This window comes from Acanthaster planci, linkage group LG18 (genome assembly GCF_054643075.1).
Source record: "Acanthaster planci isolate LZ-2023a linkage group LG18, COTS_SCS, whole genome shotgun sequence".
In the NCBI taxonomy this organism is placed as follows: Eukaryota; Metazoa; Echinodermata; class Asteroidea; order Valvatida; family Acanthasteridae; genus Acanthaster; species Acanthaster planci.
The window spans coordinates 1,713,122-1,736,295 of record NC_141794.1 but is presented as its reverse complement, the minus strand read 5'-3'; the positions used below and the strand labels follow the sequence as shown (position 1 = coordinate 1,736,295).

Below are 23,174 nucleotides of genomic sequence, written 5' to 3'. Positions count from 1 at the left end.
GGTGTCCGCACACGTACACATCGGGAACATCTTACATCTTGTTCTCACAGATTGATACAAAATGGTTTGTGGTGAATTTGTGGGAATATGCATGCGCCTCACTTTGATTGATTATCCAGCATTGAACTTTATTAGCCGTGCGAATGCTGCCTTCTCACCGCCCGGCATGCTCACTAGGGACAAGAGAGAGCCCATAATCCTTGAAAATACCACTTCCACTTCTGGCCTCACCACGAACTTCTGGTCTGTGTGTGTTAATTCCCAGACGGCCGCATTGTGCATTTAAACGGATTATCAAGCCATACCGTGTATGGGTTACCAGGATTACACCTAACATATTTTATTGCAGTTTCCATTCATCCACACTTAATCTCGTAAAGCGCGGTTAAAAATTGGATTTCTGATTCTCACTTTTGGCGGTAACCGAAAAACTGTCGCGGTTTTGGCTGTAGTGTCATTTTGTAGAGTGTTTGAAACACGTCCTTTACACGCATGCGGGCTTGTTAGTAAAAAAATAAGGAGACGAGTTTTGTTTGAGGTCAGGGTAATTTACAAAAAAATACTTTAGCTAAAATTAACATTACTGTCTCTTGTTCGACTCTCCATGAAACATTCAGACAAGAGTTTCATACAAACAAAGCAAACTTCTCAAAATAAAAAAACACGTAATTTCAAACTCCAAACCTGTAACAATTTTAAACTGGTAATGGATGGCATGTATTGACAGTGCAGATTCGCTCCAGGAGATTTCGAGGAAGAACATGGAGATTTGTTGATATTATTCTCCGTTTGTGTTAGCTCGAGCTGTCATTTTGGGCACTGACTAGTCATATAAATCTTACCACGGGCGGCTGGCGTTGCGATCGGCTTGGTCTCTCGACCAAGACCGCCGTGGTCATCTTTTCATATTTGCTCAGAGATGAAGCTAAAAACATATGCCGGTATATAATCGAACGAGTCACTCACAATGTCAGTTTATAATTTTTTTTTATACTGGTTCGTTTTAACCGCCGAGGATCATGCTGTTTTTCCAATTTGAACAATTAAGTTCGGATGCACTCCACGAGACGTATGGACGCACAAAATGATTCCCCCAGACACTTACCTTTGTTAAATACACAGTATCTAATTTAACGGGAACATATGGCACAGGAGTACATGCAATGTCCACAACATTCACTCGACATTATGGGCAAACAAGACAGCAGCCGGAATGCAGTGATAGAGGCTCATGTAATGTACGCCGCTCAAGACAGTGTGGCACTATTCGCTCAATACTAAACATTTAGGGAATCTTAGCGAAGTATTCTCCAAAGTACTGAATATAATTCAAGAGCTGCAATAATATCAAACAAAAACAGGGGTTTTCCCGAGCCAAAATAGGAGTTTCGAGTTGCTTGAAACATGCTTGTCGAACTCCGATCCTTTCTTTAAATTTCCCCCGGAAGCCATCGAAAAATTTCACGAATCTGGGCATGCGGGAAAAAAAGCAAAAACGCACCTGCACCAGGAATTACAACTTTATTTTAAAATTGACTAATTGAACGACGAGACTTCATCAGTCAGCGTAAAAGCAACGAAGCAGATCAAGAGATACTGCAGTACATGTGTCACATATCCTCAGATTTGACATTCACTGAAGAATTTGAACTTTAAATTAAGACAACAGTGGTAAATATTATTCCTTGAGAATACACATTGGGCGCCAACGGTTTTTATTTCACAGGCCATCAAAAACCGCCGAAAAAAATTGCCCCGAAATTTATATCGTTCGTTGCAATACGGCACTGGTCCTCGGCAAACTATGGCAGTCATCTCATTCAAGAGATCTGACAAGGAGTGACCTCTCTCCGGACAATTTGGCCGCATCTTTGGCATTCTTCCTGTTTCCGATTGTCCCTAGAGTTGGCCCATCTGTGGCTCGTAAGCGGTGTAGCCTCATGGGACTGTCTCCACGTATTCAGCTGTCAGCTGCTTATAGCTGTGAGAATCAATGTCAAGTGTCGGTAAAACGATCTTTTCGAAAAAGGTTTCTACCACCTAAATAGTTTCAAGCTGTGAAATAATTCCTTTCAGTATATATTTTTTTGTCTTCCATCAACCTCCTTCTGTCCTTGAATAGGCTGTAGATTTGAGTCATTTTGCTTGCCATGAGTCGCTTGTCATCTTTTCTTTGAGTGATTTGCATGACTGTAATTGTGTTCAAAATAACTAACATATTTTAGCTTTACTCTCTGATTTTTTAATTCTGCGCTGCGATTGAAACCTATATGCTGTTGAATTGAACCGTCACAATCTATTGAAATGCACTGAAATGAATATCATTGGACAGTATAGGCCCACATGTAAATGCATGTCTCAACGAAAGCTGTCAAATTGTCCAAAAATGGGTAGAACATTCCTGACAGTTTTGTCAGAGCAATCTGAGGGTTATTAGTGTTCTTGACATTTATAAATGATCCCAAAGCGATGTTTTCTCGTACTTTTATTATCACAAGGAGCTGAACGATCTTGTTCGACAAGCGTAGTCCATGAGACACCACGCGACTCGAGTCTGGCGAACCACGCGCGTCCATTAATTTAGGGGAATACAAACATAATACACACAATCTTCACGCATGCCTAGAACTTATCCGCGGAACGAGTTTATGATACGCGCGGACAGGGTGCCCATATGGGGAACAGATTGGCGGGGATTTGGCGTGGTCCGTGAGAAGTTGAGACAAGACCGAAGGAGACTGACGCTTCGAGTGAGCCGAGGATTTCCCCCTTTGAAGGAATTTAATCGTCTAGGGCGGGAAACGTGTATCAATGTTGTGTTCGTCACTGACTGCACTGTATATAATTATCGACTTAGGTCAGATTTACTCGGTGAGTGGACAAGACTGAGCTTGCGGAGTGTGGATCGTGATATCATTTTGACCGAAAGTGCTTTGACTATCACTTCCTGGCATCATCGTGTCAAACTTCCAAGACGGGCAAAGAAACACGGGAAATGATACCATGGGTTTTTTTTAAAACACACTCAGCGCTGGACCCTATTTGTGACGAGGATAAAGTTTCTACAGCTGCCGAATAATGAAGTGGATTTCAAGTCTAGAACTGCGTTTTCTGTCTACTTACTTTCATGGCCATTAAAATACAGGGACTGTTTGTCAGACAGGAGTATAACTGAACTTTCCAAGGACCCCGTTAACTTTAATTTGACCCTGGCTGCTCATCTCCGGTCAGCACTTTAGATAAAGAGATACCGTCATTCGATTATGATTTACAACTGCGGATGAATGCCACGAAAAACTGACTTTTGTTTGCAGGGAAAACTAACCCTGATGCGCTCAATGAGCGATATCATCGCGCGTTTGATGCCACGCCGCGAGAGCCGAGGAATGTTAATGAGAAAAATGTAAAGAGCCTGGTAGGGAGTTTTGAAGGTGCGTTGATAAAACGTGCCAGAAAGGTATACCAGCAGCGAGAAAGAAAAACAATTTGGTGAAATTTCCTGGTATGAGTGTCAGCGCTGGACAGCACTGTAGATGGACGCGGGGCTGCAATCTTCAAGGATGCTTCGGACCGTACGGACGAGTATGTTTCCGCATTCGTAAGATTGTTTTCGATGCGACAAGATCTACATTTTCTCCACGGGTGATTGTCGAATTACGTCACTGCACTGTGGATATCTTTTGTGGTCCCTGGTACACGAACATCCACCGCTGACAGCCTGTATGAATAGCTTCACGTACGACACTTCATTCAGCTTTTTAATTACTGATATTTCACCAGACGTCACATCTGACTTGCAAACTGTACGACTGTGCGATTGCGGCGCGATTAAGACGGCATAGCAGCGAACGTAAGTACCTGAGGTGGGTGTGGATTTTTTTAAAGATTGTGTTTCGAGGAATTAAAGTACTCAAACACGATTGCCCGCTGATTAAATCCCCTCTAGAGGCCGTATTTGAAATTGATTTCAATTGGTTTTATCACCGAACAGATGGACAATGATGTTAAGCACTCGAACTTGAAGCGGACTCGGCATGGCACCGCCTCTTGCAGACCATTTCATCCAGGGAAATTAATTCACATCACGGTAGGGGACCACCCGACTGACTGCTTGCAACAAGAGCATGTCGGTGAACCTCAGAGTTGGTCAAGATGAATATGAGTGTGAACAGACGGTTCCATGTAAATGTTTAACATCCTCTTCCCTCATTACACTTCTAGGCAGTGGCTGGGGATTTGGGATGATGAACTCTCAAGCTTTGCAAAACTGATGTTTGTGGCAGATGAATGTGAAATTTTTGCCATGTGACTCATTCGCAGTATTCCCGACAGACCTCTGAGCTCTTCTGGCCGATTCCTTTGAAGACTATTTCACGATGGAGGCAGATTTTGATCTTCGAAACTTGAAATTCGCGTGTGTGTTAATCATTTGCCGATATCTGGCCGTCGCATACGCCATCCGCGCGTTGCGTCTTCCCGCCAGCATCACCGCGATCGAAGGAGGACGGGCCGAGTTTAACTGCACCACAGCCAATAAAGTGACCGACGAGGAGCTTTACTGGGCTATCAAGTGGGACGACGGATCCTTACTGATGTGGTACTACCTCCCGGCTGAAGTTAACAAGACTCACGAGGACTTTCTTCGCGGTACAGCTCTCTTGCCCATCCGGGCTGCTGCATTAGGCGACCACGGCCGGTACAGCACGGTGCACCGCGAGGTGCGTTACAGCGACGGCCTAAGTCTGGATTTCTGCTTGCTGCAGGTAGACGACATACACGACGAGGACCAAGGAAGATTCCACTGCGTTTACAGGAGGGACGGATCCTTTAGGAACCTCTATGCTTCCGAGCAGAGCGGCAGAGCTGAGCTGACGGTGGTAGTGCCGCCGGATGGAGACGCACCGTCTTGCGGAGTTTCCCAGGTTGCTTCGGCAGATCCAACTCTTGGAGGTGCACTCGTAGAACTCTCCTGTATCTCCTCAATGATTGCGGTCGACCCTTTACCGACTATAACCTGGAAGACAGCGGACAAGGAGTTGTCATCCTCCACTGGTAATGCCAACTTATACCGGTATACGCTACAGGAAAAAGATAACGGGCGGGTATTTACTTGTATTGTTACTCATCCAAGCTTGACAGATGCGAGTTCTTGCTCAGTTTTGCCATTAAACGAACCGCCGAATGTTGTCATCACCCCGGAAACATTGGTGGCAGCGGTGGGATCGGACGCCGTGTTCAAATGTATAGGTAGTGGGATTCCATACATAGTGAAGTACACCTGGTTTGTCGGGGACAGCTCTTTCAGTCACCCCAACACGGACGGAGTAATCATTCCAGAGATATCGTTTGCTGGCTCGAAAGGCTGGGTTTTGAGTTTGCCGAACTTAAAAAACACCTCAAACAATACGAGAGTTACTTGCAAGGTCAGCCTCCCTTCGGGGCTGTCCAGCAATGCCTCCGCAGTGCTTCTCCTGAGAGACAGCCTGCCCCTTGGTGTCAGCCTTTCGCCTAAACGAGCGCGCGCATTCAAAGACTTAAGTATCACGTTCAGCTGTTTTGCTGAAACTAACACCAAGCATCTCACCTTTAAATGGTACGTAAATGAGTCCATTATTTTGCTAAATGAGACGGCTGACAGGCGATCTTTTAAAATACAGACTATTGGACAAACAGGTTCAATGTTAATGATTTCAAACGAGAAGGCTGCTGCATTTGTTGATGACGTGAGCATATCTTGCGAGGCTATCGTGCCAACTGGAACCACAGCACGCGATTCTGGAGTTTTAATAAGCCAGAGAAATACAAAGATACAGATTGATATTTCTCCAAAAGTAACTGAGGTGCCTGTGGGTGCAAAAGCCACGATTACTTGCATCACTCAGCCGAGTGTCCTTCCCAACTCTACTTTTCTATGGCTTGTGCGCTGCGATCCAGACCTTCCAACCGGCCAAACGAGCACCAGTGGCTTCAACAGCAAGACCTTAACCTTGGACAACCTGGATTACGAGACCCAGTGCGCCGTTACCTGCTCCGTGAGCGTTCCTTCAGGCTTGTCTGCATCCGGGACAGGTCTAGTGGTCGTCCAAACCTTGGCCACGGCAGACATCGGGGAGGTCCAGCAACCAGAGACACACTCCACGTCCTGGCGGCTCCCTGGTGCCTTAGGGGCTGGAGGGATAGGCATCTTCTTGGGCGTCTGCTTCTGTACCATGCTGTTACTCCTCTATACCTGCTCCAAGAGCTTCTTCAGGAACAACAAGGCCAGGGCTACCACCTCTCGAAGCCAGGTCAGCACCCCAATTTACGAAACCATTAACCCTCAAAACGGAAGTCGGGACCACGTTGGTCCTGATGTGCCCATGGTGCGGACGGGACCGTGCCAGCAACAGTCCAACGCCACCTACAATCGACCTCCATTGACCTTACCCAAAGTGCAAGTGGCCCTACCTGCGCACTCGCAGAGGGCCAGGGGCGGGCTCCAGCGAATTCCAAGTTCAGAGAACGAGGAGGCGGAGGGATCGGTGGCGAGTTCCATCTCCAAAGATTCCCTGGACACGGAGCTTGGGATGAACTCCAGTCCGTCTACGGCTACGTTCGTCGGGCCCTCAGACTCGGACGAACACGAATATGAGAGCTGCGAGATCACAACGTGCGTCTGATCCTGAGCAGCAGCGTTGTAACACCCTTGGCGATTTGGAAATTGGCACATCATTGCTGTGGCTGCATCCAGATCTGTTGTCTAGAGCTAGGTCTAGGTCTTCACTCCATTGGGAATGCGTGGAGACACGCAGACAGTAGACCTAGCCGTAGCTCTGGAATCCCGTTTCGGACACGGCCTGGGTTTCCAATTACGGCGATTCACAATAGAGCGCCTCCAAGAGTGTGCAACTCATTGGCCAATCACAACGCTCGAACTTTGTCGACCCTTTCTAAACGGGCATTGGGTCGACAACTTTCGCGCATTGTGATTAGCCAACGCGTTGCAAACTCTTGGTTTCGCACTATTGTGAAACGGCCATATTGGATTGCGACATTTCCAACAGCACCGTTAACCAATAGATCAGTGTAATACCAGATACTGTAAATGATTTTGACCTTTTTTTTCGATTTGTGGATTTGCGCAGAAATCACATAAGTTCGTTTTACTAAGAAGATTTTGCGATGCTTAGGCACTGAGTAAGTAAGTGCTTACCATGTGCATACAAACACTTGTCTTTTGCCTGGTTCTCATATGCTACTATATTGCTGTAAGTAGTCAATGCGTGGCTTTTCCTTGAGCAGAATGTCCCGGGCTTCCGTACAAGCGACAGATGAATTACAGGGTCTGATCACGAACATCGACGAGTCAATGACCGATGAACGTATCGAAAAAAGGTCGCTATCTCTTGTGCCCGACAAAATTACCAGTGCCTGTAGTCAATGTAAATTACAAACGTCCAACCTGTGGTAACAAGTTCAAATTGCTTTTACCCCCTTTTTAATAGTGATTCGTTACAAAATGAGCCAAAATCCGGGATTCCTGATTCGTTGGAATTGATTGCTCAGCGTTTTCGCTGTGCATATTTTCAAGTTTTTACAGGCGCGCAATAACTTCCTTTTATTCGTGCACTCCAGTAAACATTGTGAGTGATACTGTCGATTGTGTACCGTACATGTGAGTTTTTACGTCATGTTATGTTACACTGGTTATTGTGCTGTTTCAATCACGATTTAACGAATGAATTAACATATGGATTCACAGGTTTTTAAAACGCTGAATTTATAATTTGACTGTGACTTTATTTTACGCCATGATTTTAAGTGGACGAAGACCATGTCGTATGACGATATAATTATATTCCAACATTTTGAAATTGTGTAGATTAATTTGCAGGTTGTATTCAAAGTCATGAACTGTGTACTTTAGGAATATTTTTAGCATTAATGTACAATGCCCATAACCACGTGCTGTAAGATATAATTTTGTATCTTCATATTTATACAGATCTTAACTTTTTGACAGGTATTCAGTGTTTAGATTGAATAAGACATGTTGAGATAGTTCATGGGATCGTACCTATGAGCACAAGGTACTGTAGGAGGTGATCCAAACTCTATCAGTGTATATAATCCAGGGAGTGAGTATTCGGAAAAGCATGATGACGTGACCAGGCAGCAATCTCCGTTTGTTTGAATTATGATTGGGTACTTTTTCATTCGTTCGAATCAGAAGTTCCGTACAAGGATGTCTGCACTCTAAACAGTAGAACGGTGATAACTCACAACAGTCCACCCTCTCTCATGGTAGGTCCCGCCCCTCCTTTTGCTTAAAACAATCAACTCGTTTATCTATTCTAGTACGAATAATTATACTCGGGACAAGATACGCGGGCCCATAAGCTTTACAAAGTGCACTTTTTTGACTGAGAAAGTGTTTGCTTTTGAAATCGCGGAGTATTTTTCCGGCCACCTGTCTCCCACATTTCAACGATGAGTAAGCACTAGCCGGGTATTGTCGTACACGTCAAACTCTTCAGCTGCTCCGATCAAGCATATCCTTCTACCTGTCCGCTGTGTCATCTAATCTTGTAGCATTAAGGGGGGAAAAATAATGCAATCTGATATTCCGATTCTCCAATTTAGCCCATACTTGCCGGCATAAATTATATTAGCCGTGTTGGTTTTAAGTGCTGAGATCTTAACGAGATTCGATACCTTGTTTGGCTACATCGGGCCGAACGTCGTAATGTGGTTAGGCAGCTGCGGCCATTGGCTCGCCATGGTCACGTGACACTGGTACTCATAACCAAATTTAATAATTAACTTCTTTACGTGGAGACCGCTTAAAAATTTTAAGCCGTGGTGGGAGCAAAGAGAAGATCGGTATCATGATTACAAAAATTCTGATTCTCTGAAGAGGAAAATACATTTCGATGATTTGGACGGTACATGTACATTCTACGACTTCTCTTTTTAGTATATTGTATTGCATATTGTTTGTATGGCACACAATGTATAACAGAAGACTTCCTGCATTATTTCATTTCCATGGTTGTAAAGAAAAGGGTTTTCTGTCCAAAGTTGCACCATCTTACTGTGATGGAATTGTGCGCATTCATTTGCGTCATTTTGTTTTATATTTATGGACGGTAATAGTTAATTTTGCAGACACTTGTTCTCGATCAACGACGATAAAACTAGCAAAGTGTGACACAGTCTTTAGTTACTCCAGAAAACAATCAATTTAAGCTGTATCGCCAAAAAGAAAGAAAAAACTCGTAAGAGAGAGAGGAAGGGTGAAACTGAAGGATGACAGTCTGTAGAGTAGCCAGGTTACTTCAAAGAATTTCGTCTCAGTCTTCGAAAGAAAAAAATGATTTGCAAAGGGAACTGCTGCAACTGATGTGCATGTAAGAGTCGTCGGGTGTTTATATTTGTGACTGTGGAACGGCAGATGGCGTCCTCTAAAAATGTGAGTCCTTGTCGAAGATTTGAAGCTGAAATAATCATTTGGTTATGATACAAAACGATGCAGTTCTTAGAATAGTCAGAAAGATCAGGGGTCAGTCACTCGGTGAGTCACCCTGTCGTCAGAATATGAATAATTTTATTTATGTTAAATCAGCATAGTCGATAGCAATTCAGAGGTTGTTGAACGTCGAGTATAATGTAAATTTACGAAATCTTGTATTTATAAACAGATCGATCTAAGCCAATTAAAGCTATTGATGGCAAAAAATGTTCCTGTCATGAAAAGTACACCAGTTGAAAGGATAATTTTTATGCGACGATCAGGCAAACACTGCTGCTTGAATGTTTAGTTGTATGTCTACTGCAGCTAAAGTGCTTGAACTCACTCAACAATCGTCCACCTTGTCAAAACTGTCATAAAACTATTACGATAAGAGTGCACAGCACAGCTTTTAAGCAAAGTAGTGTAAATTTATATTGGAAGCTAATATTGCACAGCTGTATCTTTGACAAGTGTCTAGTCCATTTTACAGCGTCTTTTTCGATGCTTATCAAAACTAGCAAACTTTGATCAGGAGTCGGTGTCGTTGCAATAACGTAACAAACGACGTGCGGGTCGTGAGGTGCGAAGGGCCGTGCACTCTTTAAAGAAAAAAATCCAACCATTACAGAGCCTTTAATGAGAAAAAAATAAGTGTCTAGCGTATTTGCTGCACCTGACTCTGGTTATAAAAAGAGAACTTTGTGGAGTTGCAAATAGAATACAGCATTGTGGCCACTTCAACGTTACAGACTGTATCCCCTGCAAAAATAAGTGTTTGGCTGTTTAGGGATGTGATTTGACATTGATGTTCACAATGACTTGTTTATAAACCGAATGTTAGGAGAGAATGCTTATCTGTCCTCTGCCACCGCCCATTCGTAGCGCGACCGCACGAGCCGACACACCTTTACTGGCCATTCCGTCCGTCATGAAGTTCCCCACGGTCAAAGTTGACCGCACAAAGGGATGCGCGTTTCTCAAGGGCAGCATCATATCTCTCCGCAGGGGACTGATCCCCGCATTCCATGAAACCCTTTGCATACTGGGCATCGTCTCGGGGCTGGTTTGCGATCCGTACAGACGCTCCCGGTGAGTGATCCACGCGTGGACTTTCCCTGTGGCTTGTTCGTATTCGGACGGCGTGGGATCCGACGCATCCGAGGCCGGCGGGGGTGGATTGTTAGCGGTCGCTACGCGCTCAATCGGTTTGCTCAGGTCTTCCTTGGAGATGTGGTAGCCTTGGAGCCTGGCTTGTTTGGCGGATGGGACAGGGGACGTTTCGTGGGCAAGTTCTGAAGCGGGTCTAGTGTAGTTCGTCACTGCTCGGAATGACTGGTCTGCCGATCTAGACACTAGTGATACTCTGTGGGTCATGATAGTTCCTTTCCTAGCCGGTGGCAGTCTGGGAGTTGAGTTGGACCGTCGACGTCCCTCATCTGTCCTTAATCTGGCAGAGTGTATACCTGTCCCCCGCACTGCATGTCGTGAGTAGGTCACACGCTCTTCGCTTCGTCCAACCCCCTCAGTCTCTCGACGAGCGGACGGCCAGAAATTCACTTCATTTTTAACGACGAACTGGGCAGAGGACAGATTTGGTAGATAATTTCCGATGGTAAGTCGTCGCGTTAGCCCTGCTGCTGACGCTGGCTTGAGACACTCAGGGTGAGAGTTATGAGATGTGATCTGCAGTCTCATCAGTCGGTCCTCCTTGCTTAGTTTGCTGCGATACTCCGCCGTCCATGCCACGGGAGGTGCTTCATCTTTTCGTGTATGCTTCCCGATCACCTTTGAAATCTTCCCTGAGTTTGGCAACGGGTTGCCCGGGCGAGGGGAAAGTTTGCAGGAGGTTTCCAACGGCTTGTTGGTGTCGCTCGAAATCGTACCAGTGCGACCCGAGGCTCTCTCGCCGTTAAGCGTCTGTTCGTCGATAGCCCCCGAGCGTCGTTCGTGACTTTTACGGCGTCTGTTGGTGTTTCTTGTTTTCAGCCCCGAGCGTGGAGTTATCGACACCCTCGGAGGCAGAATGGGCGGCTCTTCGTCACTAGATATACCGGTCACGTCCGCAGTGTCTGTCGCTTCTGCTGTGTCATCACCAACAACATTTTGATGGGATTGGGAACTTTGGGGATCATGTCCAGAACCTGAATCCGTCTTTGGCAAATCAGCATCATCAGATGAAGCCTTCGGGGGGTCGTATTGAGTTCCCTTGTTGTTGACAGACGACATATCGATTTTCGAATTGTGTCTGATGATTTACATTTCTGGTGGTTGTCACAAATCACACATCTTTGCTTGTTTTTAGCGGTAACGCCGTTGATTTCTCTTGCGGTCAGAACCTTGTTTCTGTATAAATCGCTGTCATTTCCAGATCCTCCAGTCGACACTCCGCTTTTAATAACCCAAAGCTGTCCAAGAGCTGTAATTTCACTCTTACAAACTAATACCTCGGGAAAATCGACAAAAGACTATTCATCGAATATACCTGGCATTCTTTCAGGAACAGCAGTCGGCGAACCAGTCTTGGCTGTTTACACACCATCGGCTACCGCACCCGTTTTACCTGTGTTAAAACGAGATGAGTTTATATAAGAGTTGGCCTCAAACAAAATCATTTACATCAACGAACAAAGAGTTCAATATCAAATTCCTCCAACTACCTCCGCGCCCAGTCGATGAAACATAAACACTACACTTCGTAAACTTATTCATCGAGCGTGCAGTTGCTATGATCAACAGAATTCTCTCAGGGGGACATGTCTTTTTATTGACCAAGAGCTTGAAAACCTGATGGCTATCAGGGTAACTTTTCTCTCTTATCAGCGGCACTTGTGTTTACAAAAGCTCGGCTCTTCACGACATTGTTGGCAACAAAGGGGTTTTGAATCGAGGCTAAGCTAATTTGTGCTTCCCGTAAAAGGGTCGGTATAACTTAATGGCATAGTTATCTAGGAGCAAATACGATTTATTTCATGTTAACAAAACATGAAAGACACGATTTAGCCTACTCGATTTTATCACAGAATCAGAATTAAATCGTCGAGGTCCTTACCTGTGTCGCCCGTTCCCTCTACAGACATTATTGAAGTCGAGATCACGTGATTTTCCATTATGAGCAAAGCCGCAACTAAATTAATCAAAACCGAGCATCATCAAACTTTGTACTGGTTCGTTTTTTAAATCCAAATTCCTACATAGTCTCGACACCGTTAGCGTTTAGTGCATTTCAGATTCTGCTGTCGAGTCACCGTGGTAATGACTGCAAGTCCAGCGATCAACATAATGATCGTTTCTGCCTTTCGGTGATTCTTCCATCTCGACTTCCCAGAGTTCCGTACAGCAGTTGGCGACTCCTCAAGTGAAGTTCCAAGCGTATGATGGGAGTTGAAACAGGTTCTGTTCTGGAGCGTAATAGTTGTACTGATCCCCAAACTTCTCCGATGAGGGCAAGAAACTGCGTGACTCAGATGTGCATTTCACTAAATGTTCTTGATAGTCTGTCTATGAAGCGAGCTCAGAAGTGTCCCTCAGTTGCTGCAAAGGGAGCAATCAAATGACGACTTTATTTCTTTCAACTCGTAAGCAAATTCTCCGCCATGCTTGTTTCCAGCAGTGCGCGCTCAGCGTCCTGTACTTAGTCGGATTTGGGACTTTCAGTAGCATCCTCGCTGGGTTATTTAGCCTCGTGAATCCCGATAAGCGCTCGTTTCTGTGCCCCTCTCACGGACGATCGACCGGGTGCGACAAAAGTTGCGAGGCAATTTCCACGCTGGAGCGGGCACGGCACAATGGACAGAGTGCCTCGCCGTCAACAACCAGCTCTTGACAATTGCGGAGTTTGGGGATCAGACACAATGGCTCTTGTCATACTGCCAATTGTTGTTGGGGGTGAACCAATCGAATGTTTGCACTCAGACAGTCGAGTGCGGTCATGGCCCATTAAATTGCAGGATTGTAATTTGTTGTCGAGAAGGGGGGTCCACAAAAGTCTAGAGTCAAGTGTTTGTCCACCGGTTGGTGGTGGTAAGGTGAAACGTGCCACTTGTTCTTTTTATTCTTCGCGGGTACCAGTGACACCTTTTCGAGTCAGGTACATTTAGGGTTTCAGTATGTGAGGTGTATGTTTGGTATAAAGCAGAGTACATGTATAAGGCGGGAATGGGTGACATTGGTCAGGTCACGTGCTGTGAACAAGCGTCTCATTGAAAATGTCAATATGCACTGAGCATCTCCACAGAGGATGAGACGCCTGTTAAGTTTCAGTGACGTGGACAACTGGAAGAATGGCATTTTAAAAGTACCCTATCATGTCCGTCCTTACTTTGAATCCTACCATTCAACGAAAATAAGTCCCTCTTCAAATTTCCATCACAAAATGCACTCGTGCTTCAGCATTTCTGTCTGTATAGAAACCTCAGTTGTTAATTGATCTTATTTTGAACTTAAACTTTTGGCAATAATTGTGTAGTTTATTTAGAGTTTTTGAATCGTTACAGAATTCAACAAATTTTTCATACAGTACCGAAGGTATAAACCGTCCATGTAGGCCCTACATGTATTTTCCAGTTTGTGCTATACTCTGTAAACTTTCAGGAGACATCTAGTTTTCTATCGCTTGTATCTATTTATTATTCATGATGAAACTGACCCAATATCAATAACATGTCGTGTCCCACACTGATCATTGACACCCCCCCCCATTTAATAATGTATATGCAAAACAGTTACGTATGTGTTTTGGAAGCCTCCGATTGGTCCAAACTTCCCCAGTCGACCGCCAAAACGCACCATTAACAAATCATGAGCGAAGCGCCACTGGAGCGATCGATCGCCAACTTTGCGCCATATATCACAACGCCCCAGACTGATCAGAAATTCAGCGCGGGTCAGTTTCAAATCATTTATTCATGCTGCCGTAACTACGGCAAAAACTTGGCATAGCAACGCAATAGCTTGCCTGCTTGCAGTGATCACACAATTCAAGATTTTATGGTACGGACACAATCGTGTGAGCAAAATGGCGCCAGAAAACATCTTTTTTTACCTAAAACAACTGAACTTGTTACAGGCGGTCTAGGCCATTTTGCGTTCCATCACTCTTCCACCTATTTTGAGGTATTCTACGGTTTGCAGCACAAAGTAAGATAGTGTTCCCGGCCTCTCACTTTGCACTGATGTGAACTTAACACCTTGCGGCGACATGCAAGTGTCAACATGGAAAGTTTGCGCATGAGACATCACCAAGGTAAAGTTGAAGCACATGCCATCATTCTTATGAAACTGTACAACAACTTGTTTGATCATTGTCAAGAACATTTGAATTATCCATGAACTGTGGACACTAGGAAAGATTACATGCATAATTTCCAACGAACAAGTCATCGGTGTTATTGGCAAGAACGACTATTTTGGACGGTACTCGAATAGGTCGTTCCAACATTAAGTTACTCTCAAGGGTGCAACGATGTGAACATCTTTTTCTAGCGCTTAACATAGCTTCTTAACACATACTTAGAACTGCAACACAGATGTTGAAACGTCTCCGTCAACTTTCTTTGGATCCGGATCTGGTCAGTCCGTCAACCATGGCAGCGCTAGTAGATCTCTCCCAAAAGATTGACCACGGTATCAAGTTTGACGACATCCGAAACCGCATCGTGATCACGGAGGATCTCATGAGAGATCTGCGTATCTCCGGTGTGCCGCAGGAACGTACTCCCCGAGAGCCGTCCCCGCCGATCGACACGTCAAGAGCTCCCGCAGCTGCCAACGCCTGGCACCGGCGCTCACATGCCACCTCGGCGGCCGTCTTGTACCGACAGTCTCGGAGGCACATGTCCAGCAGAGCAACCTTCCCGCCGGGGAAACCGATCTACAGGCCCACTAAGAACAGCCGAGAGCTGCCTCTTTTCCCTGAGCTCAGCGCCAACCAGTGCCAGCTTTTTGCGAAGCACAAGTACAGAAATGAGCGAGACACCGGCCGCAGGAGACCGAGGACTGAACCAAGCTATAACACCCAGTGTTATCAGCACATCCTGGGCGACGAGGAGGTGCGGAGGTTCCAACAAGAGCAGCATGATTTGAGGAGAGAGGCAGCCGGTTCGCCGACGAAATCGACGACTGACATCAAGCTTCCAGAGATCCAAACTCCCACGCCAAGTGTTCGAGAGAAGTACATTGTCAAGTGGCTGTATGGAGACCCTAACGGAAGAAGCCCTTACATCACACCCAAGGACATGAGATTCAGACTGAGCAAAAAGAAGGGTACACCGATGGAGAATTTAATTAATAAGAAACTTAATAATACACCTGTTACACCGTTTGCGAATGAAATGAAGAGTTCACTATCTTGACGTGCTTGTACATGTATTTAACAGATCAAAAGTGATAAATGTTATTTTCTTATTTAATCAATTTTTTCAAGTTCCTGTTGAAGTTGTGGAGAATCTGAACTGAGGTGGAGGGAATCCTTTGATATCTCAATCACGTACTCTGTCTGCTGATGAGCTTTTGAAGAAATCATTATTAAATAGGACAGACCTCAATAAATTCGAAAACAATTCTTCTTTACTTGCCGCGCGATCTGTGATCACCACTTACACCAGAAGAGTAATGTTCTAAATTTGAGCAGGTTCAAGTTTCCAATTCCCACTTTCCAGTTTATGTGCACTACGCCCTCTGCTGGCGCATTATGTTTATGCTTTATGGCATTTACTGGCCTGGAAATGAACTGATTTGACTCGATTATGAGTTTTTTAGTGACCATAAACATAAACTACTTTATGCATAAGTAGAATTTTCAGACTCTGTTAGAAGTGCTAGAAGTATATAAACAAAATTGCAAGACAATCAATAATAGATGTAGTTAAGCTTGCTAAGTCAAACGAGAACCGTTGAATTTTTTACTGTAAACTAAAACTATTGGCTTAATGAACAAGTGAGAATTGATCCTTCAAAAGTTCGTTTACCCTTTCACTGTCAAAAAGAGTGGTTGTATATAAGGATGCATCTATCCTATGACAGTCATACAAAATGAATGTACGACTTCTCCGAGTCATGCTTAATTATCATTTTAATACAATTAGGGGCTAACAGTTTACAGGTTGCTTTCTTTTCTGTTTGCATACAATACGGGGGATTCACAATAGTGCGCCACCAAGAGTTTGCAACACGTTGGCCAATCATGACGCGCGAAATTTGTCGACCCTTTCTAAACGCGCATTGGGTCGACAAATTTCGCACACTGTGATTGGCCAACCCATTGCACACTCTTGGTGGCGCACTATTGTGAAACGGCCGTATTTCAGTGAGTGGTAGCAACTTTTTATGCTATGGATGACTGCATGGAAAAGCCATTAACTAAGCCCCAAGGCCTAAATTATCACTTTTGTGTTCAATGTGGGCAGATGCAGAGTCCTCCTATCATATCTCCTCTTCCTCGACACTGATCCGGAAAGCATAATATAAACTACGTTAAACGGTCAAGACAGCAGTTGGCCTCATAATAATTTATTCATAAAACCTTTTCAAGAACCTCTGCTCGCCAACATGAATAAAACATACATATCGAACGCGTGTTGCTACGGAATCTTATGCTGTTGCATTTATACAGATGAAAGTGGCTTTACACAGAATACATTTTTACATCAAGACTTTTTAAAATAATACGTAAAACTTACACAATACATTTTCATTGTTTCATTGAAAATATGAACAGTCAGAGCGGAGACTTAACCCAAACAAATGCAACTAAAAATAGACAATCTGGGGCAACTGAATGTAGAGAATAATGACCTCAGGGGTCGTCGTATGTTCAGGTCAAGTGTTCAACAGGAAGGGTTTTGTGGCGGTGGTGTTTATCCTGGGCGTCTATTTTGTGTCCCGAAGAGTGAAAACAGGACAATACGCCTAAGGAAACAAACTTCGCCGTCTGTTTTCCAAATAAGTACGTGTTCACACCAAGCTGCATGTATTGCGCAACATGCATGAACGAGGTTACCTGCCATAAAAACCTCTTCTTTTAATTTTTAGGGGAATACCCAGATTTACATTTATAAACTGCAGGGGTAGTCCCTTGACAACTTTTTTCTTTGGTAATCTCTTCACGTTGTTTGTGAAGCAGGCGGTTCTGTATTTATTCATGTCTGGGTCTATACGGTGAATCATGGAGAAATAATAAAGCTTATTGTGCGGCCCAGCAGGAGAGGATGCAGGGGGTCTGAGAACTGCATTTATTCTTTTTACAGGCAATGTTTGTCACAAGATCAGGACCTGTCGCTTAATGGTTCACAAACTTCACACAATCAGGTGTATATAATTTTCATGTGCTCCACTTTTACCGCAGCAGCCATTACTGTTGCCTGGTACATGCATGTTGATGGCGGGGGGGGTAGACGGAGTGCAGTGACAAACATATCAACCTGATGATAACTGTGGTGAGGGTTGGGGGCGTAAATCCCAGCGGAGAAGGGGGGGGGGAAGATATCCCTGCACTAAGTTGACCAGGGGATGGGTTATCGAATCATTGTCCCACTTTTTCGTAATGAGAAAGAATTAAGGGGGATTTGGGGGGATTTCTCGCACTTCCCAACAACCAAAATGTATTTATCAGTACTGAAAATGGGTGAAAGATGAAAAGAAATAATCTATAAATACGCTGAGGTAAAGTTCCTGCAGGGGCGTTAGTGTAATGCATCATGAACAGCTCCCCAAAGAAGTGTCACATTGTATCCTCCCCCCTCCCTTTTTCAAATTTCCATGGCCGGACAATTTTTTATTTACGTCATCTCTTTCTCCTCCCCGACCCCCCGTCCCATGCACAAATTTATACCACTGGTGAGGATTAAGATAATTATAATAATAAGACAAGTTATAAGGATAACGAGAAAAAGATGGTGATAGCACCAGTGATGACAATCACGATGACGAGAAACAGCCTTCAGTGACAATTATGATGGCTGTTTTACAACTTATTACAATGTCTGTAGAACTTGGCACCCCTTTCTACCTTGTCACTGCCGTTTCACTGTCTTATATCTACGCCACAATGAACATCAATAACGTCAGAATATCTTCTAACAACACTGGAAAGTGTTTGTATAAGTTGGGCATAAATAAGGATCTAAAATATATATGTAAATACTGATTCATAAATATTTAAATAATGAACATTGAGAAAACTTAAAGGATGTGAAGTATTGCAGCACAACCAATGTTTCAATTTCTTTTCATGTTTTGAGTAACATTAAGACAAATGCCAAATAAACTAGCATTAACTAAAAAGGAATGCTTCTCTTCGAGGGTATAAACTCTTTCAATTCAAGGACACTTTTCCTCAACTACGTTTCAGGAAGGAATACGAATATTTTCAAATCCTTATCATGAGGATATCTGTTCATCAACTAAACAGAAGTAGAACTGATTAAAAGTAAAGGGATTTTTTGGATTCACTTCCCTCATCTGTGTGCCAGGAAAATCACTGATATTTCCTGTTTCATTGTTGAGGTTCCAGATTTTTGTAATGGTAAGCCTTGTGTGAACATATCACCCAAAAAGTTAATTTATGCAGATCACGGATGTTTCTACCTGTGTAAAAACTACTTGGTAATATGTGCTGACGAGTGCTTTCAGTAGCTTGCAAATAGCTGGAATCCTGCTCAAAAATCAGATTAAAAACAAACGAAAAAAATCTGAAAAAATGTTACACTGAATCGACTTTTATCCATCAAACCTAGTTTGCATCACTTGAAAATGTCTCCTTTTCTCCAGTGTGTGAACTTTTGCTGAATTGAATCCACTTGCTTGAGTAAGCATGTGACCATGATCTCTTACAAACATCAAAGGCATACTTGAAAAGCAAAATAATACAAACTTTCATAAATGTTACTCTTTTGAAAGGAAATCCCTTGAGTATCTGGTGACTGTAAGTCTTCCTGAATTCTCTGATGCCACTCAGAGATAGATGGTTAAAACAATGAGCTCCTCTAACCTGAACACAACATGGATTCTGCATGCAATGATGGTAACGCTCTGAGTGCAGTTGTGTGGCAATTGGTGAAGTATGAAGCCCTAATGTGTCCAAACTTGAGGTGCCAATTTTGTGAATGTTCAGGTTGTCTACCTGGAGTTCAGATGCCATAAAATGCAAATGTTATCAAACCCTACTGTGCCATTTCAGCACTCCTAATTTTACTCACCCAAGCTTGACAACACAGACCATTACTCTTCGTGCCCTGTGTTAGGGCTTGGCCTTGTATTTTGGCAGGGCAGATGGTTGATATGATGGAGATGACTGACTCGCTGTCTCCTGGACAGACCAAGTCTTCTCTTTCGATTACAAGCAGGCAGTGGTGATGGTCTCCACTCCAAGTCGGGAACTGTCTGCTGGTCTGATGATACAAACACAGAGGCAGGTCACTGACAAAGAACATGTGGGCTTAAATAGAGGGTTTGCGCAGCGGCCATCTTGCAGGGCAGTTCTTTTGATCCGCAGGGAAACTTCCTTTGTGCTTACCCTGTGGACCAAAAGCACTGGCCTGCAAGATGGCAACCATGCAAACCCTCTACTGGAATTCTTAATGAGATAAAAAGGTGCCCATTAAAACCTCGGGAAATATTTTACCAGTTCTAATAAAATACTCTAAACTAACCCATGAAGCAACCAATTAATACATCTTTAAAAAGACAGCACACCAGACTGGAAGCCAACAACAATGTAAAGGCAAAAATGGAACCAAAAATTCTTCATTAAAAGTACAATAAAAACTAATCTACTGTGGCCTATACAAGACCCATACAAACAAAAAAGACATTAATTTTTCTGATGAACCTACCGAGTGAGCCTAGAGGTGACCTGCTACTGGCTGGCTGTTGATTTTCATAAGAAATTCCATGTCTCCACTGAAAAATCCCAGTTGACGTTTGTGGTACAAGCTGATTTCCAATTGGCACTGGACAAGGTGTAGCAAAAAATAGCACTTTGAAATACCCTCCTTGGGTGTAATGTCATTATTTGCTGAACTTAGCTTGATTGGTATTACGTCAAAGAATTACAAAACTGAAAATTTATCCAACAATTATATTCTCCGCAACATGATCTCAATTGCATAAATTTGTTATGTGCCCAGAAGCAGTAAATAACTCTTATTTCTTAACCTCACCTGCATTGCTCCTGTCTTTAGTTCCACCTGACACCTCTTCATTTAATTGCTCTTCATTTACTTCATTAAGAGTTGAGCTTGGTGTGGGAGATAATGAAGTCCCTTTAACGTCAGCCTCCCTGTGTTTCACCTCAATGGAAACTTCTATTAGAAAAAAAAAGCAAAGTAAACTGTTAATGAAAAGCAATCTTTTAGTTCCATTGTAAATCAAACTTATTATTTTGCTAGTACATGTGAAAATGTACATGCAATTCTTTCTCTCATAAGCAAAGGGAAAATCACAATAAAATTTAATGAACATTTGAGAAGTTGGAAGAAATCAAAAGATCCGTACCCTCATCATCATCAGCATACAGCTCGTGTGCTCTGTCTTCTGGGGTTTTATCCCCATCCTCTTCCAGCAAACTTGGCACCATCTGATCATTGGTGGGTTTAACATTTCCTCTTTTTGGGCCATTTTCAGGCAAAACTTCTTCGGTTATCTGCTCTGATGGACCTTCGAGTTTGATCCAATCTGCATCACTTGCCTGTTTTTTCTCAGCAGCCAAATGCTTATAGTCATCATCAATTGGACGAGTTGGCTCAGGTGGGACGGTTTCATACACAAGTGAAAAATCTATTTTCTTATCCAACTCTGCTGATGTATCAGGTTGTCCAGTGTGCATATCTTCTTCATTCTCCCGGGTGAGCTGTAACTTTTGTCCAACATCTGCGGCCATTCTCGTAGCAGGCATCTCGTAGTCTACCTCACTTGTCTCCTCTTTAATTGATATATCATTAGGTATGTGCTCTCCAGTCTTCTCGTCTTGACATGTGACGTCTTTCTGAGAGATATCAATCACTGAAGAAAGTGCCTGAATTCCTTTGCTGCTTGTATCTTCAAAACATTCATCAGGAACTGGGGTTTCTTCCCTTGCTGCTAAAGTCAGAGGAGTTGAAGGCAAAGCTTTGTCTGACTTTCGATCATAGCAACTGTTGAAGTTCTCTGATGACTTTAAAGTTGGCTGGTCCCATTCCCTGTCGGTATCACTTTTGAGGGAAATAATGCTGCAGTTTCTGCAGGACTTCTCATCAAGTTTTAGTATCTTGCAGAGTGGTTCATCTTGACGGGACTGGGCAAGATCTGGAGAGATATCATCCTTTGGAGTAGCCACACTTGAGACAACAAAAGCTACTGCAGACCAAGGAGCACTCATTTCTTGACCCTTGAAGCAGTCCAGTGCATCCTTTTGTCCCATAAGAGAGTTGCTCACAGTCTTGGATTTACTGTCTTGTGACACTTTCCTATCATCAACCCTTTTAGTAATGCACTGTCCATTTTTGGACTCTCTGCTATCTTGGAATATTGGCTTCTCACTAACTGTTCTAAAAATCCGCAACTGCTTAAGATCATCTCTTGCCTTCTCATTCGGATCTGTGATTTTATTAAACAGTGGTTTGTCTGTTTCCATAGCAACTGAAGTTTCTTCCATCTGTAGAGATTCTTCACGTGACAATCTGGACACATTGTTGAGTTGGAACAAACTTGATGACCGACAGCCTTGTTCGGAAGCTGTTGAGTTACCAATAGGATGTCCATATGATTGGCTAGCATGAGAACTCTTGGCCACTGTGTCTTCTTCAATGTCATTTCTCCATTTGACACCCTTGACAAAAGACTGATCTTCAACCCTCATTTGGGCCCTGGCTGCAACACTTGCTTGCCAAAACAAGTTACCAATAACCTCACGAACAGCTACTAGAATCTGTTCTCTTTGACATGGTCGAATAGTGTCATTGAAGAATGCGGTCCCGACATAATTCTGGAATCTGGCAGCTGCAGATGCCTCCTGAAATGATTCTTCAACTACTGCACTCACTGAGCTTAACACTGTCTGGTTTAGTGGGATTTTTTCTTTCGACCCGTTGCTGTTGTCAGTGTGCTTCTTCATCTCTGCTGCCATCTTCTTGGACACGTAAAATATGTCTAACGTTACAGGAACTTCTAAGGCCCCAACAACTTGTTGTCCTAAGTGAAAGTTTGGGCCTGCTCCCTGGCCCTGCTTGGTCAAAGCCAGGACTAAATGAGAAAAAAGTATGAAAAAAATCTGTCGAGATAAGTAGGCTTAGGCCTAAGTATTGCAAAAAGACTTCAGCTTCAGAACTTACTTTAACCATCTGTCTTTTTCTGGTAAAAAAGTGCTGAATGATGTGTCGTCTGCAAAAGTTTTGACAAAAATGACAGCAATTAAACTTGTAAACTTTTTCTCACAGGTATATTTCATTTTTTTTTTAAATTTTTGACAAAAATTTTTGGTAAATAATGAAATATATTTATTTAGAAAACATTTCTTTCTGTTCTATATTTGTTTTTATGAACATTTTGTAAACGTTTTAATTATGCATGAACAAGGCTTTTAACACGGCACTCTGGGATATCTACTGTTAGTCTATGTATTTTTACACCCCCCCCCGCACTGTCGTCTGTTTTTGGACTCGCAATTTATGCAGAATAAGTTATGGACCCAGACTCATTCCCGCTGTTG

General features: G+C 43.4%; 4 protein-coding genes across 6 annotated transcripts; 2 read left to right on the top strand and 2 right to left on the bottom strand.

Moving 5' to 3' along the window:
• The first annotated feature begins 2,661 nt into the window (after positions 1-2,661).
• Positions 2,662-9,407, top strand: LOC110978141 (uncharacterized). 3 transcript variants are annotated; one of them, XM_022232910.2, is made up of 2 exons: positions 2,662-3,850; positions 4,222-9,407. In XM_022232910.2, the coding sequence occupies exon 2, from the start codon at positions 4,377-4,379 to the stop codon at positions 6,657-6,659; it is 2,283 nt and encodes a 760-aa protein (XP_022088602.2). In that variant the 5' UTR covers positions 2,662-3,850; positions 4,222-4,376; the 3' UTR covers positions 6,660-9,407. The 3 variants fall into 3 exon arrangements, with proteins under 3 accessions (XP_022088602.2, XP_022088594.2, XP_022088585.2); XM_022232902.2 differs by having other exon boundaries at positions 3,992-9,407; XM_022232893.2 differs by having other exon boundaries at positions 2,662-3,863; positions 3,992-9,407.
• Positions 9,408-9,566: 159 nt separating this feature from the next.
• LOC110980729 (uncharacterized) lies at positions 9,567-13,254 on the bottom strand. Its single transcript, XM_022237674.2, has 2 exons — positions 12,543-13,254; positions 9,567-12,053 (listed from the first exon to the last, which is right to left on the bottom strand). Exon 2 carries the CDS (start codon positions 11,717-11,719, stop codon positions 10,331-10,333), a length of 1,389 nt encoding a protein of 462 aa, XP_022093366.2. The 5' UTR covers positions 11,720-12,053; positions 12,543-13,254; the 3' UTR covers positions 9,567-10,330.
• Positions 13,255-13,556: 302 nt separating this feature from the next.
• On the top strand, positions 13,557-16,592 carry LOC110978888 (uncharacterized). Its single transcript, XM_087148686.1, has 2 exons — positions 13,557-14,735; positions 15,006-16,592. The coding sequence occupies exon 2, from the start codon at positions 15,019-15,021 to the stop codon at positions 15,841-15,843; it is 825 nt and encodes a 274-aa protein (XP_087004812.1). The 5' UTR covers positions 13,557-14,735; positions 15,006-15,018; the 3' UTR covers positions 15,844-16,592.
• A 391-nt stretch (positions 16,593-16,983) lies between these two features.
• LOC110980930 (uncharacterized) lies at positions 16,984-22,856 on the bottom strand. Its single transcript, XM_022238012.2, has 4 exons — positions 20,984-22,856; positions 20,650-20,793; positions 20,323-20,439; positions 16,984-19,878 (listed from the first exon to the last, which is right to left on the bottom strand). Exons 1-4 carry the CDS (start codon positions 22,590-22,592, stop codon positions 19,709-19,711), a joined length of 2,040 nt encoding a protein of 679 aa, XP_022093704.2. The 5' UTR covers positions 22,593-22,856; the 3' UTR covers positions 16,984-19,708.
• Positions 22,857-23,174: the final 318 nt, after the last annotated feature.